This window comes from Eptatretus burgeri, chromosome 2 (genome assembly GCF_056783735.1).
Source record: "Eptatretus burgeri isolate ZD-2024b chromosome 2, Ebu_testis_v1, whole genome shotgun sequence".
NCBI classification, from domain to species: domain Eukaryota; kingdom Metazoa; phylum Chordata; class Myxini; order Myxiniformes; family Myxinidae; genus Eptatretus; species Eptatretus burgeri.
Genome location: NC_140962.1, coordinates 124,657,361 through 124,677,140, shown reverse-complemented (window position 1 = coordinate 124,677,140; position 19,780 = coordinate 124,657,361). Strand labels below are relative to the sequence as shown.

Sequence of the window (19,780 nt, the reverse complement as noted above, 5' to 3'; positions counted from 1 at the left end):
ATATCAGCATCTCGCAGGGAAACTTTGACGTACTTGGCACCAAAATCTTTCAATACGAACAGCGGTGTACAACTTTCGACGGAAACAAAATCAGCACGATCGAGAGTAGCCTGCGAATCATCCCTGCTGCTGCACTGAATTGATGCAATAGTTTGGCCAGAATATTCATCGTCAAGATGTTGTGTGATTAAATCACCAATACAGTCACTCAAATTTATACCGCTGACATACTTCTTAACAATCACTTTCGCCTCAGAAACCACAGTCATTCTGAACCACACTGACCTCTGCTCAGATGCCGTGACCGAGGACTACTGCGCAGTTCTGCTGCGCAGTTTGGTTAAAGGGGACTCAGCATTTTGGCGCGCACGCAAAATTATATTTTGAAAATAAATGCCGACGTCTACATTTCGGGGTTTGAAACTTTTGCACCTTCAGCAGAAAATGTATAAATATAAAAGGCTCAAAATGTGTTTTATATTTATATTTCATTTCGGCAAATATACCATCGGTGGATCCGTAAACCAACTTATAAAATAATTAAGGCCTAATTTAATCTGAGCAAGTGTAAGGTGTTGGGGATGGGAAAGAACAATGAAAATAGAGATTACAAGACTTAAAGGGTAATTTTGGAGCGTGACACACAGGAGAAGGAATTGCAAAGCTCCTTCCGGTCACGTGACTTGTGGGTCAAAATTGCGGTCACATCAATTCCTTCAAAAAATCTTCTTATCCAGACCCACCAGTCAGATTGCTACCAAATTTGGATTGCAGCATTAGGACAGGGCGGCGATGTTAAATTGTGAAGGTCATGCTGATCACCTGACCGGAAGTGTCAAAATGGCTGACTTGGTCAATTTTTTGGAAAATGGCATCAATTCCATTTAAAATCTTCTTCTCCGAACGCACCCGTTGGAATGCCACCAGATTTGGGTTACAACGTTAGGCCAGGGCCCAGGTAACATACAGGTCCAGTGGTCCTATTTTTTTTTTCTACATTTTCTACATTTTTTTTTCTACATTTTTTTTTCTATATATTTTTTTGAAATCTTTTATTTCAATTGAATTATACACTTGAAGACGAGAACACAAACCGCCTGTTTTGCACTTTTAAAACCCTTCCGTTTCACAGTACTTTACTAGATGACCTCTAGTTACCTGAGCCACCGAAGGGGGACGGAGGTTATGTTGTCACCCCTGGTTTGTCCGTCTGTGAATAGGATGTCTCAAAAAGTTGTGGACGGACTCGGACAAAACTAGGTGGAGGTGTTGGGTAGGTGACGAGAACAAGCCGATTACATTTTGGTTTGGGTGCGGATGCCTATCTGGCCTATTGGTGGGATGTAGAAGGTAAACTGTTCAGCTTGGTGGAGGTGTGCATTCTACCAAGTGCCTTTCCAGTTCCAAATGTTTTCTCTCCATCGTTTACCTTTTGCTTTCCAAATTTCTTCGGGTGTTTGAGACCGCTATGAAAAGCGTTTTAGCGTCTTAAAACGCTCACTGCTCACTCCATCATCGTCAAGATTGTTGTCTCTGATTTGAAGTACATCTTGTAATGGCCCATCTCTGCAAAATGGTGGACCTCCAGTCCTCGTAATTTTCACAGCCCATTACCATCGTCTGTGTTAGCAATTTGGTTTGAGGTTTAAGTGTTAAAACTTTGACTTAATATGTTTTTTTTTTCCTCTCCGTGTGTTTGCATGTTGAGCACTTAGATGGGATTTCCCTTGAGAACGTTTACTCCAGCATGTGTGACTGCTGTTGGAGTGATGTGAAGTGATGTGTTTTAACATCTGTTTTGTTCTTCCACCTGCCCCTCCCCCCCCCCCCAATCCCCAATCCCTCTTCCTCAATTCAACTTCTTTCTCAACAGCGAACGAATGCGTTCCTTCATACCAAACAGCACCCTCCATATGTCGTTAACCTCGATCCTGCTGTTTCTGAAACTCCTTATCCCTGCAACATTGGTGATTTCATTAAGCGTTCTGCTAAACATCAAACCTGTCACCGAAACTCTCCCATTTTGTGTTTTGCCCTCCCCCCCCCCCCCCCCGGTCCAATTAATGGAAGTTTGCATTTGTAGTTTATATATGTATTCCTCCTTCTGTGTGCAGCACAAGGTTGTGGGTTATATAATTTTCGGCTTGCGCGGCTGTGTCACTGAAGCAGCGTCACTGTGGGTTTCGAACAGGATTTTGTAATTTAGTCAGGGTGCAGGGCTGTAATTAATTTGATAAACGGGGCTGTTTTCTCCCTTTTTGAACCATTTTATAATCATGTAATTGGTAAAGTTAGCCTTTTCAGTTTTACAGTTTGTGATGCATTGTTTTTTTGCATCGTTTGCCACTGAGCATAACAAAACTGTAATACCATCATGATGTAGTACAACGGTCTAACAACGTGGTTAATTTGTTATCAATATTTAAAAATAGGACCACTGCACCTGTAAGCTTCTCAGGAACCTGGCCTAATGTTGTTGTAACCCCAATTTGGTGGCATTCTGACTGGTGTGTCTGGAGAAGAAGATTTTTGCACGAATTTACCAAGTCGGCCATTCTGACTGACTTGGTCACATGACTGGAGCGAGCTTTGCAATCCCCCGCGGAACCTTGTTGCCAAATTTCAGCCGGATCGGCCCAGCGTTTTCGCTGGAGAATCCTAAATTGGAGACGGACAGCCGGACGGACGTTGCAAGACGACAATATACCTTATCTGGAATTCCAAATCCAGATAAGCTAATAATTAGCATGAACTTATATTTTCCTAATTAATTAATTTTTGCATTTTGGTTTTTTTCAAAAGTGTGCAATTACATTTGGTTTCACACAAATCACGATTGGTGCATGAATTGTTTTTTGGGGTTTTTTTTGGTTTTTATTACTGTTTATTGCATGTCAAAGTGTTCATGGAGTGCCGGTGGAGGTCTCGTTTGTTTGGGTCATTGCTTTTACGTGTGTAATATTTAAATGTTGAATTTCTACCAAAGATATCTTTGTCTATTCATGATGCCCCAAATAAATCCTGCCTGTAACAGTTTATGATTGCAATGGATTTAATTATGCTGTTGCTGTTTTGCAGATATTCGAGATACCATCAACTACAAGGAAGTTATGAATCAGTATCCTTGATATTAGTCTGGGTGATGTGGGTAAATCGAGAGTAAAACAGACTTGTTAGTCCAGGGAATTAGAAGATTTATTGGATTTTTTTTTTCATAAAATTTTATGCATTTTCTGTAATATAATCACAGTTCCAAGTTTGTTTGTTTTGTCTTTTTATACTTGAACAATGAGGCGTGTGAAACGAACTGGTTGTGGGACATGAAGAGAAGGAGAAGAAACACAGTGACATTGCGTGTGAGAGGGTTAGGTTAGGTAAGGTTAATAGGTGTAGAAAATATTGCAGGGATAGGGGATGACATGAGGTGGTGGTGGTGCACAGGGAAGAGTTCCATTGATGAGGTCATAAAGCAATGAAACGGGTGTGATAAGTTTCATGGATTACCTCATTGTCTGAACGCCAACTCATTTCTGAGATTCACATCAACAACTCTCAGAAGGGAAACGGCAATGATGATTGACAACTCATGTGACCTTTGTATATAACATTATTGTTACATTTGATTCATGAAACTTGTGTAAAATGGTACAAAAGCATATCAATTGATCGGCAACCATTTGTTGTTGTTGGTGTTGTTATCCCCATGCTATTTTTTTATTTTAATAAGGCTCTGTCTGTCTGGCTTTCTGCGTCTGTCTGTCCATCTGTCTGTCATGGTATCTCCTCCTAACCGTTGTGCTTGGTTTAATGTCATTGGAGACTTGCTTTCCAAGTAGTCCAAGGTCTTCCTGGCTTTTTATTCCCTTCTGGATTCCACGCGATGACTAATCTTGGGAGTCTGATTCCTTCCATTCCGACCATGTGCGCAAACCTTCTCGGTCGTCGTCCTCTCAAAATTTCTCTTGCCGGTTTCTGTTTTATAAGTTTCTTTAAATCTGTGTTTCCAACCCTCATTTGCCAGATTGTTATCATAACTTTCTTGAGACTCCTGGAATCCATGCCATCAAGCATTCCTGGTATTTTCTTCAGAACAGGCCATGCCTCTCCTCCAACATCACAGATATGACATTGCTTTTGTCGAGCCAGATCTTAGTCCTTGTGGTAAACTTTTTTGTTTTTTCCAACTTGTGAAGTGATGCTGTAGCAATTGGGATCTGACTTCATCTTCCCAGATTCCATCCTCGGTGACAGTATTCCCTAGGTAGGTGAATCTAGGTACCCCTTCCATTGAGGTCTCTCCAATCTTGATATTTGTATTACCAAGCCCCTCCCTTTATACAGGACTGTTTCTCTGTATGCATCTTTGACACGGGGACTGAAAATTCGTTTCTCGGCTTCTACTGGACAAAATCGGCTGCAAGTTTCAGAAGTAAATCCTTTGTACGTCGAGGTAATGTGTTCCAAATTTCAGCAACATCCATTTCTGCATTCTTGAGTTTTTTAACGAAAAACCTCGAAAATCACGTTGGTGTCTGTCTGTCCAAAATGTGTTGGCGCTCATATCTCAAAGGCTATTCATTGAAACGAGCTGAAACTTGGAATATACATCAAACAATATGTCTAATTGATGGCTTTTGAAACGAATTCCACCTAAGTTGCATAGTCTTTTGCTTTTTTGATAGTATTGCTATTAGCTTGAGTTCTGTTCTTGTGCGGTACAAGTATGCAATGGTGGTGTGAGAAGTAGAGACTCCTGCAGCAATCAAGGGAAGCATGAAGCGCCCCACACACACTCCCCCCCCCCCGGTTTCTCTGAATGCAACTTTAACACAGGGACTGAAAATTCCTTCAGGGAGCTCACCCCCAAATAGATATTTACTTTCTTCTCCAAAACCACACACACAATTTTGATGACACTTGACCACAGCCTTCATAACCCATGATATTATTGGGAAAAATGTCAGGGGCATAGAAAAGGTCCCCCTTTATATGGTATGTGCCATGTGCCAAACTAGAGAAAAGAGGGGCCATTCCACGGCTTGTGGAAAATGCCAGACGATAGAAAATAAGGCACATTCAAAAAAAATCTCGTGCGCATGCTGTATTACCCTTGTGGTCTTCGAAGTAACTTCATTTGTGGGGAAGTTGTGGTTCACAAGGATGTGTTGTATCTTTGCGTTGCATCACATCCACGTGATGGTTTGGATGCGATACAACAAAGGTGCCATACCATGGTGCTATCAAAGTGTACATTTGTCATATATTGATCTGCGTTTTTGCGTCATGCAATGATCTTTTATTTTAACCTAAAATATGTGGAACCTTTAACCCCAGTAAGAGTTGGCCTCCGATCATGTCTTTATATCACTTTAATGCTCCAGAAAAGTTCATATATAGGTTAAAACCTCTCAATACATAATCATGTTTATGACTCATCTTCAATAACTTTGCTTTCTTAGTATTGAGTTTCAGGCCAGTACTGTTGCTCTTCATGGATATGGCATCCATATGCTTTTGCTTGTCATTTGCATTTGTGGAAATGACCACCATATCAGCAGCAAAATGAAGGTCTTCTAGGTGCCTATGTCTATTCTATCTCAGGTCCAGCGATGTTTCCCTGAAATCACCACATTATCCAGTATATTGCTATACTGAATAGCATTGGTGACGGCACACATCTCTCTCTGTCTTACACCTGTCAAGATCTTGAACCATTCTGGAACTCCATCTTCTATCTTAATACAGCTTTCCGTTCCATCGTTCATGTTCTCAAATATCCACACAAACGTATCTGAGATACCATAATGTATAGTGTTGTACTCCGTCGAGATTTCCTGTCGATACTGTCGAAGAACTTTTAAAAGTGTGAAATTGATTAAAATATTTGCCTGTAAGGCTAGGATTCCTTCTATAATCCTTCCGAGGTTGAAATTAAACTGAGGCCTAATTTATATCGTTGAGTATTCTCAATTTATTTATCTTTTGCTGACAATATGCAAAAATCACTTGAGGCTTTGTAACAGTGGTTTCATATGAATGGTCATTTTAACAATTTATTTTGCATCCATCCACTTTATTTTTTTTTTTGTCAGTTTGTTTATATATTTATTGCATGTTAAACTGGAGAGTTCATAGAACACTTTACCTCGCGTGGTCTTGAGAAACAAGGACGTGGGAGGGGTCTTCGAGCGGCAAATTTGATTGGTCGAGATGACGTAAAATGCCATGTTTTGTTTGAGTGCTGCTCAACGAAGTGACCTTCATTCAGAGACGAAAATAGATTTGTGGAAAATCAAATGGTGAGATAATTTTGTAGCGTTTACAAAAACAGTGTGTCCTTCACAATGACCGACAGTTACGGCCTCGGTCCCAACGGAGCCATTGTTACATCACTCAACCTCCTCGCAACAAGGTTTCCTCAGGTACACACAAACAGAAAGATTGCATATTATGCAGTTTATCATACATATTATGGTGCGTGTGCACACCTGTTTAACTGTCATGTCTAAATCGTATAAAAATACAATTTTACATTGGTGACTAATGATTCCTGACAGCGGTTTTATTGCAGGTTATTCAGTTGATTGAAAAACGAAAAGAACAAACAGAGTGAGAATCCATTCTTCTGCTTTATTACACACTTTGAAACATCACCTACATTCTTTACTTACACCACGACATTACCTGAAGCTTCATTCTTATTCGAACCATTTTATTTGCGCTCTGTACTGTTACGAAAAATTAGCCTGAATGGCTTTTTTGTACGTTGAGCTTCCATTGTTCTGGTAACTGTTCTTCTATCTACAACGGCGGCACTAGGTCGAGCGCATACCTCCGCCAGGCTGAACAGTTTGCTTTTTATCCCACTGATGGGCCGGATCTGGATCCGGACCTGAACTCGAATGAAATCGGCTTGTTCTTGTCACCTATCCAACTCATCCAACAAGTTTTGTCAGAACTCGTCCATAACTTTTTGAAATGTCGTGCGACGTAGAGTGTTTGGCGCCATCTCTCAATGGTGAAGAATGGCTGAAAATTCTCGGATCCGAAATTGCTTCGTCTTTGTTACACACCCAACCTGTCCACCAAATGTCATCCAAATCCGTTCGCAACTTTTGGAGATATCCTGCTCACAGAAAGACAATCAGGCAGACAGGGGTGAAAACAACCTTCATCCACCTTAGGTGGCAGAGGTAATTATAAATGTACACTTTGATGGCACCATGGCATGGCACCTTTGTTGTATCGCATCCAAAGTATCACGTGGATGTGATGCAACGCAAAGATACAACACATCCTTGTGAACCACAACTTCACATTGAACTGCAGACCAAGATCCTTCACAAGTGCTAGTATGATTAGCTAAACTCATTGTTGCACTTATGATCAAAATGACCTAATTTAACCCATCCAAGTTGAAGTCAGGGCTTGTTCAGCAAAGGATAGACCTTGCCTATGTCTGACTGGGAATCTGTAGTCTTGATGAGAAAGTTGCACCAAGGTCATCATCATCATTGTGTGAAGGATTTGATGCACGGTGCACTTCAGTGCATTAGCATGTTGGCCCGGCGTCAGGCTATTCCTACTCGCCAACGTTTTTTGTTTGTTTTTTGTATACATGGTCGAGGCTCATGGAATGGAACATAATGGGAAGGGGGAAGCACTAACAGCAGAGTATTAGTGAAAGTGAGATCGGGGGAGGGGGGAAGGACATGTGGGGTGAACGAGCTGAAACGCAGCAAGAAGAGTAAGGGGAAAGCTGGGTCAAAACAGAAAAGGAACAAAGCAACTGACAAACTGTCTTGTAGCCCTGGAGGGAAGAATGCGACTAAACAGACCAGGGAGACGTCTTTTCTGCATTACCTTTTTCGGCAAAAAACGAGAGGATGCATTACTTTTCAACATGCCCTCGTACAAAGGTGAAAAAACAGGTAAAGATATTCGAATTGAACAACGTGCAGTCTGCATATACGTTCTTTCCACCACTGGATGTGAAGTTTCGTGAATCTGACACGACATGTCTCAGTCCTATGGCAGAAGGCAGCACAATATGAGTGCTGTGAAGTGCTGGACATGAGAGTTGGGATGACTGACTGGAGATGAGAGCTGGGTGCACCATTACGATCCTGTGCGAAAGAGACGGTCAATGGAGTACCGCCACAAAGGATCGCAGCCCTGACTTGGTTATGTCAGATTTTAATCTCTTCTCCAAACTTAAAAAGAATACCTTCGTGGAGGACTTTTCTTTTTTTTTTTCTTCCGCCACTGTGAAGCGCTGGTTAAGTCAGCAGGATGATCAGTTTCATCGTGACAGTATCGTAAAACTACTTCAGCATTGGCAAAAACGTGTGGACCGCAGCGGTGATTATGTGGAGAGATATATATATTCTCCATGATAGAATCAAGATTGATGTTCTTATCTGTCTTTTTTTTTCATTCAAATATCTTTACTTGTTTTGGAGAAAAGGAATCGGAGGCATTACTTTTCAACCCGCCATCCGATGATGGCAATAATACTGAAACCTTAACCATCAGAATGGCACATTGTTTGGGCAATAGGAAATTGTATCGGAGTGCACACAACATCAGGCAGTGCAAGATGAGCATCCGTGCCCAGACATTCATATGTTGCTGCGGTCTCCCTCACCATCTTTCAATGCTCTGAAGTTTTAAAATGTTATCTTAAATACTTCTTCCTTCTTCGGGATTGTTGGAAAGATTATTTTGGATTCTGTCTCCTTCTCTGAATTCATCTTTGCATGTCTTTCTGTGTATGTCTCACTTCTTTATTGATCCCTTCATCAAATATTTCATTCCATCATCTTTTGGATTCTCTTTGCCTGTCTCGCTAATCTCTCTCTAAATCACGACGTTTGTCTATTTTCCACACAGCTTTGTATTGATAGACACTCCTGGACAAATAGAAGTATTCACCTGGTCTGCGTCTGGGTCCATAATCACAGAGACTCTGGTGAGTCATTATGTCAACATTTATATTTTATGCTTTGGGAGGTCCATTCATTTGCCTTGTTCCTTGTACAAAGACTCTCTTTCTATCTATCCATTGCAGGCATCAGTCTTTCCGACTGTGGTTGTCTTTGTCCTGGACACAGCCCGTTGTACAAGTCCGATCACCTTTACATCAAATATGCTGTCTGCTTGCAGGTTAGATAGGGATTTTTTTTAATATGTGGATATAAATATCAGTCGGGAGCCCATTGTGGTGATGCATTCATTTGTGGGCATCCTATGGCTGCTGGTTTACATCGTTGATGGGTGTGTGGCTGTGCCGCAGATGCAGTGCTCCCTTTTTGGTTAGAACAGGAATTTGGCCAGGGTGCTGGCAATCTTCGTTCGTACGCAGCGCAAGGCTGCGTGGTCGCATCATTGGCATTTGGCATGGCATTGCTGCTGATGATATGATGCCACTGTGGGTTAGGGCAGTAATTTGTAATTTGCTCATGGTGCCGGCGATAGCTCACCCACTCTTCTCGAAGGACGTGAGATGGGACGACCAATTTAACATCCATGTAGAAATGCATGTCATGCTTCAAAAAACAAGGATCGAATCTCTACATAATTTCTTTGAAGTATAATTTTGGATTGTGACAAAGTAGTCACTCGATTTTAATGGGCTTTGACAACAACAACTCCGTCACTATTTGTCAGTCGTGACGTATTTAGTGAATTTGAATGGAAGTGCCATTTTCACACAAACTGATTACATGATGGTCACAAGTGGTCAACGTGGTCACATGCGTGTACGTGATAATACTTCTTTGCATTGAATTGTGTGGTGAAAATGTAAATCGGGACACACACGGTCACCCCCATCAGCCTTGTCTGCCCAGTCCCATTGGCTCTTGAGGTATAATGTAAAGAATCCTTAATCTGACTCCATGATTGGGGTGTGGATTTGTAAAACCCCTTATTTAGAGGTGTGGCTTGGATGTCCGCATGCTCCGCAGGTGATATCAACCCCCAATCACGTGACTATATTGATCTGCGTTTTTGTGTCATGCAATGACCTTTTATTTTAACCTAAAATATGTGGAACCTTTAACCCTGGTTAGAGTTGTCCTCCGATCATGTCTTTATATCACTTTTACTATTTATTTTGATGCTGTGCTGTCTGTCTTTTTCCTTGTTCAATTTGTTCTGTTGCCCAATTTCTCTCTGCAGCATTTTGTACAAAACCAAGTTGCCCTTCATTCTCGCCATGAACAAGGTAAGGTGGTTTTTGATGTAGAAATTTACGTAAATGCTACAATTAACTTCATTTGAACGGACTCGGTGGTGTGATGATTAGAGCGTCCGCTCTGAGTCTGGGAGGTCGGTGGTTCAAACCCCATCCGAGTCGTACCAAAGATTTTGTTTTAATGGTACATCCTGCCTCCTTGCTTGGCGTTCACCATTTAAAAGGATAAGAGCACGGACAATCCTCCCATAGGTTCTCGTCCATGGGGAGGAATTTCCTCCTTAGTAAATACACCGCTGAGTACGGTGAGAAAGGTGGCACCATTGTTGTGATGTTGGTACCCAGAGTGCCCCGAGAAGCCCACTCACCCCCCCCCCCCCAAGCTCAGTGGCTGTGTTTGTCTCATCCAACAGTCGTGTGTGTTTGTGTGCATGCATGTGTGCTCCATCTGAGCTTTAGATCCTGTAAAAAATAAAAGTTCCCTTCACATTGCAGTACTATTTAAAGTGTACATATTACAAAGTATATGCTTATTACATTCCTTCATTATTTTTTTTTAACACACCCATGTGTGTGCATTCAAATCAGACAGACGTAGTGTCGCACGATTTTGCCGTCGAGTGGATGACCGATTTTGAGTCCTTGGGGGATGTTCTATCAGCTCCAGGAGATGCAGGAGCAAGCTATGCCTCGAGCCTAGCTCGCTCTATGAGCCTCACCTTGTCGGCCTTCTACCAGCACCTTAAGGTGAGGTGGTTAATTATATCAGTCAGGTCATGTCCTATTAGAAGGTAAGGAGTTGCTGAAGCAGCTTGATGGCAACAAATGCATTTGGTGGTTTGCCGTTACCTGAAAAAAAAATGATTCATGGATTTGAACCACTGGAAGTAAAGTGAGATGTTACTAACGAGAGCTATAATTACAATTTTTGTTTTAAAAGGACTATCCTCAAAGTCTTACTTATGTTCCTTTTAATCTGTGCCCAAAAGGTGGTAGGAGTGTCAGCGATGATGGGAACTGGCATGCCTGAACTCTTCTCTGCACTAGAGGAGGCACGAGAGGAGTACGAAAGGTACGGAACACATCTTCTTGAATGGTCTCAAGTTTCTCTGCTATCACATCATTATCCTTCAATTTATATCTGTCCCAACCTCTTGTTCCCTTGTGCAGAGAATACAGACCAGAGTATGAACGTTTGCAAATGTTAAAGGTACACGTCCAACACAATTTTTTGATTGCACAGGATGTGCATCAATCTTGACAGTGAGGGAGATGCTGCACGATTTATATCTTGAGGATTATTGTTCTGGCAGGAAAGAACAGAGGAAAATGAAAAAGAACGACAACTGTCTAGACTGCACAAAGATTTGGGAGAAGGTGAGCTTGCTTTAACATTTAACCCCTCGTGAGTTGCCATTCATCCTGGCCCATTGTCACAGGTACCTGATGCTACGTGGCTCTGCGTATCTTGGTTACCAGCTCCCTATTTGACAACCCACCCCTCGCATAAAAATATTACCCCGCACGTGTACCACAAATCGGTGGGAAGCAATTGGATTACTCTGTCTGTCAGTCGATGGTTGAGGAACTACTTGATTTTAATGGAATTTTATATTTTGAACACTAGAACACGAATCGGCTGCAGTTTAACAGTACTTTGGGCATGAATTTGATAAAATTGCATGGCGTCTCATTGCACACGTGCTTGGACACAGTGCGGTAAAGCAATTGCTTCAGTTTGTCTGTCAGTCAAAATTACAGTAAACCCTTCAATATAGTGGAGGTTAGGTTCCTGGAAAATGCTGCGATAGTTAAAACCACAGCCATGGAAACCAAGGCTGATGGGAGGCGGTGGTGGAAGGGAAAAGGGGGGGGGTTCAGTTCCTGGACTTTGAGAAAATATAGAGGAAGATCGATGGCAGCCAGAAATAAATATGCAAGTATATATAAAGCATATTAACATTGAAATGAATAGTGTAAATTAAACAAAAACACACGAGTTTTACTTTTTTAATTTATTCCAAAATAACGAGGTGGGTGAGGATATTAGGTACTCGTTCGGACTGTTCTCTGCCATAAGTAGAAAACACAAGACTTAGCTCGGAGTTGATGATGCTGAAATGGGGGAGGGTGGAGGTGAGCAAGATGTGCATATTAAAACTTGCGATGGCTGTTGGATCATCGGGAGCATGACGAAGTCGCCTGTTGCATTGCCACTTAGAAGAAGGGTAAAACAATCCTTGGCCACCTTGATCTGGAGCACATTCTCCCTGCTTGGACGGTAAGGTATGAGATGGCATCCTCTTCCAAAATAATCCTGTCTCTGGTGTTAAAAACCTGCTCAAGCATAAATCCCTTCGCCTCAATTTGTTCCATGAGCCATGGTTGAACTGGAGCCTTCGGCCCCGGGTGCCTCGTGGAAACGTTGGTACATCTGCAACGGTTTCTCCTATACACTGGTCCACTCAAAGTCTGGTTAAATCCACAATGGATTCTCCCATACACCGGTGGCATTTTTTTCAGTTTGGTCCTTGATGTAAACATTGAGCGCTTTTTCCATCCTTTAAATATGATTTTTATGGGACTGGAATGAGCCTTTTGTACTTTGTGGAGCGGGAACACTTGAACGGATATTTGACTCCGGTTTCCACACAGTTGATTCATTGATCCGGTAATGGCAGCTCACAGATGCTGCACTTTCACTTCTCGCCGACGTATCTAACGACTCGATTACTTTGCACAATGTCATAAGCTTTCTCTGCCTTTTGGCACTATCATTAACGACTGGGAGACACACATTGTGCGTGTCTCCCAGTGGGGTAGAATGATATATCGATAGACCGGTAAAATTGATATTTTTCATATCGAATTCTGAATATACCGGTATACTGAAAAAAAAAAAAATCGGTGGAAAAAAAACAATATCACCAACAAATCGAAGAAAGGTGTTTACAATCCTTCAATACCGTACGTTATTTAAAAAGCTTTGATGCACTCTGCGTCTCAGCTAAACATGGAACAGGAACAGTGAAACGTATGACGTCAAGACGTAACAGGAAGTAAGTACAGTATGTTTTAGCTTTTCACCCTCAGCATCCGAGCACCTGTACATTGTACAAGCAATTTTTTTTTCTTTGCCCTCGTGGCTGGTTTTAAAGCAATTGCCAATTGGTTGTTGTTTTTTGCAAGACGACCCATGAACCCGTTGAGTTCCTGTTGTGACAGTGGTTGATTAAAAAAAAAATCATTAAAAAAAAAGATAGCTCAAGCCAACTATACCGCTGAGGTTGTTTGCATTGATCAAATTCTCCCAAAGACGACTTTACTGAATCGGGAATAGATTTTTTTAATATTTTTTTTTTCGTTGCCCGATTTGAACGAAACTTGATACTGCACACCGCAGAAGAATGATGAGTAAGGTAGCCCTAAATTTTTTGTGCTATCGTGTACCGTTTTGGCTGTATTTCGGGTACATACATACAAATATATATTGTTGTGGGGCCGGGCTCTGGCAAGCACGACCGCTAGGGGGAGCAGTGGAGTCGGCTCCACCGAACACCCGGAATTTAGGTCGTACCTTTCAGATAAATCCCAAAGGTCACGGGTCCCTTATCGGACCGAAGATCGCCAATCGGTCGACCACGTGGGATAGGGTCAATTGCCAAGTTCAATATACCTAAATACCCACGCAGTCTAACTACCGGGGAACCGCACCCTCGGCCGACTCTGTCCGATCCGAGTCGCAGGTAACGGCTCGGATCCGGCGTAACCGAGCAGAGTTACCAGAGCCGCGCCAGTCCAAATGTACAACTAAAGCAACAGCCTTCCTCATTCCCAATATGCACCGTGGCAAACCAATGACGAAGGACAAGGACGAGCTGGTACATTCAACAAAAGGGGAATTTATTTAACAACAATAATTGGGGAACGAGGGGAGCACGTAAGGGAAGAGTTATCCGAATATAGCAAGGCAAATAATGTACAAGGAACACAGGCACTTAACAGTTTCTACTTATCAGACGGGGCCCACAGACACAGACACAGAAACAACACACAAATGCCCAGAAATGAACCCTGCCGGCTCTTTATTGAAGGCTTCCAGCTCGAGCAAAGGTGACCAGAGCTTGCTTGGACCTGTCCACCTCATGCGGTCTTCAACGTTCTGGCTCGGCGGGACTCAAACCCTCAACAACGATGCCACTCCAAGTACCAGGGACGGAGGGTCAAGCACGGACACCAACCAGCACGAGGGGGGGGAGGCAGCGAGCGCCAGCAGGCGAGGCGATCTGAGACGATCCAGCAGGCAAACCCCAACTGCCCCCAGTCGGATCGCGCCGATCAATTATTCACTCCCCGTCCAGGGGGGAGGGGATTTCCTCTCGTAACCCCCCCCCCCTTACTGGACGGTTTTGGCGCGTGATCCACTCATTGCCCCTGTGATTGGCCAAAAGGGGCGCCAAGTCCACTGATTGGACTGGGGGGGGGGAGGGGCGTGGCGGGTGTCACGGCGAACCACCCCTCAAACAGGAAGATGAGTAATATTGTCCTGCGTTGGCTCCCATTGGCCAAACGACAGCAAACTTGCTCGCATCTCTCTGATTGGTCGAGAGAGATGCCAAGTCCTTCGTTGAACTCCACCCACCGCGAGCGTTATGGCGTCAGGATGGAACGAGGCGAAGGTGTTGTTGTGGTAGTTGAAAATGTAAAAGAAAACCCTGACTATCAAAATAATTCCACAGCACATGAAAATTTAATCACCCATTAGACACAGGGGATGGATTCTAACTATACACATGTACTCAACAAAATAACTGAGCTACGGGGACCTGTCTGTTGTGTGATCATGGCTGCCAGACTCATAACAAAATATATATATATATATATATATATATATATATATATATATATACATATACATATATATATATACATATATATATATATATATATATATATATATATATATATATATATATATATATACATACAAGATGAGAGTTTTAGTAATATATAGATAAATCGAGTTTGCTTTCGAAATCCTGTGCCGAGTCGGTGATCAGCAATACCGGTATGAGAGCGAAACGGGTACAGCATTCCGCGATAGTCATACTGGCATGGTGATGGATTCTAACCTGTGTTGATTGCCAATACTGATCTTGCTTTACACCAAAATCATTTTTAATACAAGTTGAAGTTGGAAGTAAAATAACCATTCTCATCGTGGGGAGGGGGAAGGAGAGAAAGAGCCCCGTGTGGGAATACTTTGAAAAATTACCGTGTGTCAGATGTGTATGTCTTGTATGAATATGTAATGGACCATTGCGTGTTTTTGGAACCTGCGTTTAAAAAAATTTTTTTTTTTTTTAAATAATCGATATTGATCGAGCCCATCTACAAGATATTGGAGATATAGTATTACAGGATCTCCATATGCCATTTCCTGTTCAATGACTATTCATTGTTAAATTTAGCTTCGTTCCCGGATGATGGTCTGATTACTACAATTAATGGCACGTGACAAACAAGAAAAGGCTTGTAATGGGAGGTAATCGTATATGTGGACGCAAACAATGACTTATCAGCTCAAAAACCATGGGTGGCTGAAATTAAATACCGTGATAACAAAATTGGAACACAATCGGTTGCCTACGATATGGGAACCCACGTTATTGAAGAGTTTACTGTCATTGTAAATCATGCCAAACAAGAAACTTTCTGTGTTTAGGAACGTCAAAGGATACAAACGGGCATGAATAACTAATTTAACGTGTTGGATAAGGTGGTGTGAAAGATCATGTATCCCAAATGCCTAAACGTCAGTAAATTTCCGATTCAATGGTTTGTTATCTTGCCAAAACGAAGTTTTTTGCAAGTTATGTTAGTCAGCTTGTATGTTTTTTATTTTATTTTTATTTTTGTCTGTAATCACGTATAAAAAATTCTGCAGAGCACAGTTATCATTGGAAATTTTTGTAACTTCACATATCAGAGGCCTATAGAGGTCCCTTTCAGTGCACAAAATTTTGAAGGTCAAGGTCAAAGGTCAAGGTCACTTTGGCGCAAATCAGGGGAGTCGACGAAACCCTTATTTTTTGAGTAATTTTGATCGGATCATCTTCAAACTTCATGGGAATACAGTTCATGGTCTGGCGCTCAGCTGATTAATTTTTGGTGGCGATTGGCCTTGACCTTCATGGTTAGCGCCTGAGGTCAAACATATTTGACCCCAAGGTCAAATTTTCAAGTTTTAGGAACCATATCGTGTAGTACCTCAAATTGAACACCTCGATGAGTGCTTTCTTGATATGTCAAGCTTGAGACATATGAGTCATTTAGTGACGTTATGAGGCAAACGCATATTTTTCATGGTTACTCTGTAGAACGATTCTCATCGGATCTCGTAGGCAGATATTCCTCAAGGAGTCGCTCCTGGTGGATAGCAGCCCTGTTAACCTCAGTGTGACCTTAAAGAAGTCACACATGGTCACCTTTTGGCAAGATACGGGTCACCCTGCGGGTGACATTGGTTTTTTTTTTTTTTTTGTTCTACAGCCTTTGAAACTTTATTTCTTTCACTTGAATTATATATTTTGAACACTAAAACACAAATTGCCCTGTTTGTATGCATACTTCCAAAAACCTTCATTGAACAGTAATTTATCAAAATCAAATTTGCCACTCGTGATCTCAGGAGGGGTGGGAGAATGTTGGGATTCAGACAAAATGGCGATGCCCAGTGATGCCTGAGCTAACTTCATCCAAAACAATCTGTTTGGTGCATCTTTTTCTCAAAGATTTGTCAAAATTCATTAGTTTCTCCCAGAATAGTTGTCAGAAGGCTCAGCTCTGGATTGCTTCATTTGACTCGTTGGCTCCGTATCGTTGCCATCGTGCCTGTTATTCAAAGTTCACGGACAAAGCTTACTGTATATCGTGCTCGGAAACTCAAAACAAGAGTTGTAAAGACCGTTCACATGTCCTTTTTCTCGAGACTGCACAAAGTAAGGCGTTCTATGAAGGGCAATTACACCGTTACAGGCGTGCAGTTCAGACACATTCATTCAGATACAGTGATGGCAGATTAATAGATGGGTGGCTTCTAAGATGCCTATGGGAAGGAGACTACTTGGTATTCTGACCACGTCCAGAAGGAAGTATGAAACTCCTCTATTTTTGTAATGGCTACTCAAAATATGACCGTTACGGACGTACGCAGCCAAAATCACTTTTTTCCATCATCTACAAAGGTGAGCCATTTCCTGCGAAATGAACCAATGCAGAGTAGTGGATATCACCAGGTGTGTAGTTCATGAGATGCATCATTCGTACAGGAATGTGTCTGGCCATTGTGCCCCAAATTGTCAAGGAGACTCTTCTAACTAACTCATCTAACATCTAAGGAGACTAACAAATATCATCCGAGAGAGACTCTGATGAGATTTGTTACCTGCATAGTCCGTGAGCGTCAGTTGCGGCTGTATGGACATGTGGCTCGTTTTCCCGACGCTGATCCTGCTCACCAGATTCTCTCAGCGAGGGAGTCTCATGAGTGGAGGAGGCCAGTGGGCCGACCACGTGCCTCGTGGTTGCAGCAGGTTGACCATCATCTCAAGGAAATGGGGATGGGCCTGGCATCTGCCTGGGGGATGGCCAGATGGAGGCCCCTGGAGTACCGGCGGAAAGTGGATGCAGCGATGCGCTGTTCTGGCACATGCTCCCATACCTGACCTGACCTGTCAAGGAGAGGTCGATGTCATACATTATGGACGTACGGGACTTTCGTTATGGATGTACAATGTACATGAATGTTAAACAAGAAGACACACAATTAAACTCCATCAATTTACAAAATGTTTATTGTAACAACGAAGAACAAAACTAGATGTCCATCCAAAAGAACTATGTTGATCAATAAATCAATAATAAGACATTCATATCTGGCAGGTTGTCAAATAACAGGTATGTCAAATGAGCTTCTCAATATCTCCCAAGACCCCAACAGTGTACCCCAAGTTTTTTCAGATATACATCAAAATATTTTCGTTACATCCAGAAGGAAGTTGTACTTTACAACCTAAATGTAGCATTTTCTTATTCAGTATTTGGTCTGGTGGATTTTTTGGATTAACATCCAAAAAAGAACTGTTTCGCTCTGGATGTACATGGAGGGGCAGTATCAAATCCCAACATATTGATTCATGAAGACTACCAGATAAATCCACACATTTGTTTCACATGGTGATAAAACATAAATTGGTGCATTGCCACGACCAGAAAATTTTGATTCGATATTATCGCATCCTCAGCCGATGAATACCTAGCCTTGGACGAATAGCCAGATGGCCTTAACTCCGAGACGAACAGCCGAAATCCTTGGCGGTTATGATGCGTGCGGGATGAAAAGCAGCGACGGTGCTTACCTGAACGGAAGCACATGGGTTTATTCTCGAGCCCACAACAACTAAACAAACATAAGGAAATTCAACAATATTGGTTTAATGGAAATAAATCAGAGGTGAAAATGAAAGGTAAGGTAAAACAAAATCCTAATTTGAGATTCCTCTGCTAGTTCACAAAAACAGACAAGGGGAAAGATGAGATAAAATAAAACAAAATTTCCCCTTTATGCCGGCACTCAGCTTTGCGTCCAGAAATGGCCTTTCGGAGCCTGGTGGTCGTCGAACCTCAGTCACCGCGACAGAAGCACACAAGATGGCGCAGAGTCGCTCTCCGCGGCGCCACGTACTTGAGATAATTTGTGCAGGCGGTCCTCTTTCGCTCTCCACTCTATCCGAAAGGCCAAGAGCCCCACAAACTGCCGCTACACCACCTCCTCATGATCGAAACTGCCAACACTGCTCTCTCTCAGTACCAGGTCCACGCACACCAAATCGAGCCGCCCTTCTCCTCGATCATACAATACGAGACTGCTGAGAAAAAGCCAAGAGACACGCTCTTCTCCATCCCTCCCTCTCCTCCAAAAGTGCACAAACTCCACGACCCAGCCAAACAGACAATGGCTAGCTAGCGTCCTGTTCAAGTACACGAGCAAAATCGCATCAGCACGAACAACGAAAATCGTGCAGTGTTCTTATCTGTGCAAACAACAAAAGCGGCTCCTCCTCCTCCTCTTGCTCGAAAGTGCACCAAAAAGGCCAGCCTTCTCACAGGCGCAAACGAAAGATCGCCAAATTTCCTCCTCGATTTAAAAAACAAACAAACAAAACAGAGACAGACTTTTGTTCCAACCACCGTTTCTCACAAGAACCTTCTACCTGTAGTGGAGCGGTCGAGGCCAAAAAAGAGCCTTATTTAAGGAGTTACCCCTCCACACTTTAGAACAAGGCAAATTAGGTATCGTTTGATTCGTTAGGATGTCTACTTTATGAAAAACGATGTTTTACAGTCAGATTCTAATTAAAACATGGCAATTTAACCCATAAAACGCATAAAAAAATTGAGCATTATGGAATATCTTAATAATTGTTATTTTGGCACTTACAAAGATTGAAAACTTGGTAACATCACATTAATTCCTTTCTGTACACTCACACTCACAATATTTGGGGTACACTCACAATA

General features: G+C 42.2%; 1 protein-coding gene across 1 annotated transcript in view; it reads left to right on the top strand.

Annotated features, from left to right (window-relative positions):
- Nucleotides 1-19,780, top strand: part of GPN1 (GPN-loop GTPase 1) — a 30,011-nt gene that overhangs the window by 2,114 nt on the left and 8,117 nt on the right. The window contains exons 2-12 of the mRNA XM_085871096.1: nt 1,874-1,967; nt 3,079-3,118; nt 6,356-6,422; nt 6,572-6,609; nt 8,893-8,971; nt 9,071-9,165; nt 10,183-10,228; nt 10,787-10,945; nt 11,188-11,270; nt 11,369-11,408; nt 11,512-11,575. Coding sequence (XP_085727222.1) covers nt 1,874-1,967; nt 3,079-3,118; nt 6,356-6,422; nt 6,572-6,609; nt 8,893-8,971; nt 9,071-9,165; nt 10,183-10,228; nt 10,787-10,945; nt 11,188-11,270; nt 11,369-11,408; nt 11,512-11,575 — 805 coding nt within the window. The remainder of the gene's footprint in view (nt 1-1,873; nt 1,968-3,078; nt 3,119-6,355; nt 6,423-6,571; nt 6,610-8,892; nt 8,972-9,070; nt 9,166-10,182; nt 10,229-10,786; nt 10,946-11,187; nt 11,271-11,368; nt 11,409-11,511; nt 11,576-19,780) is intronic.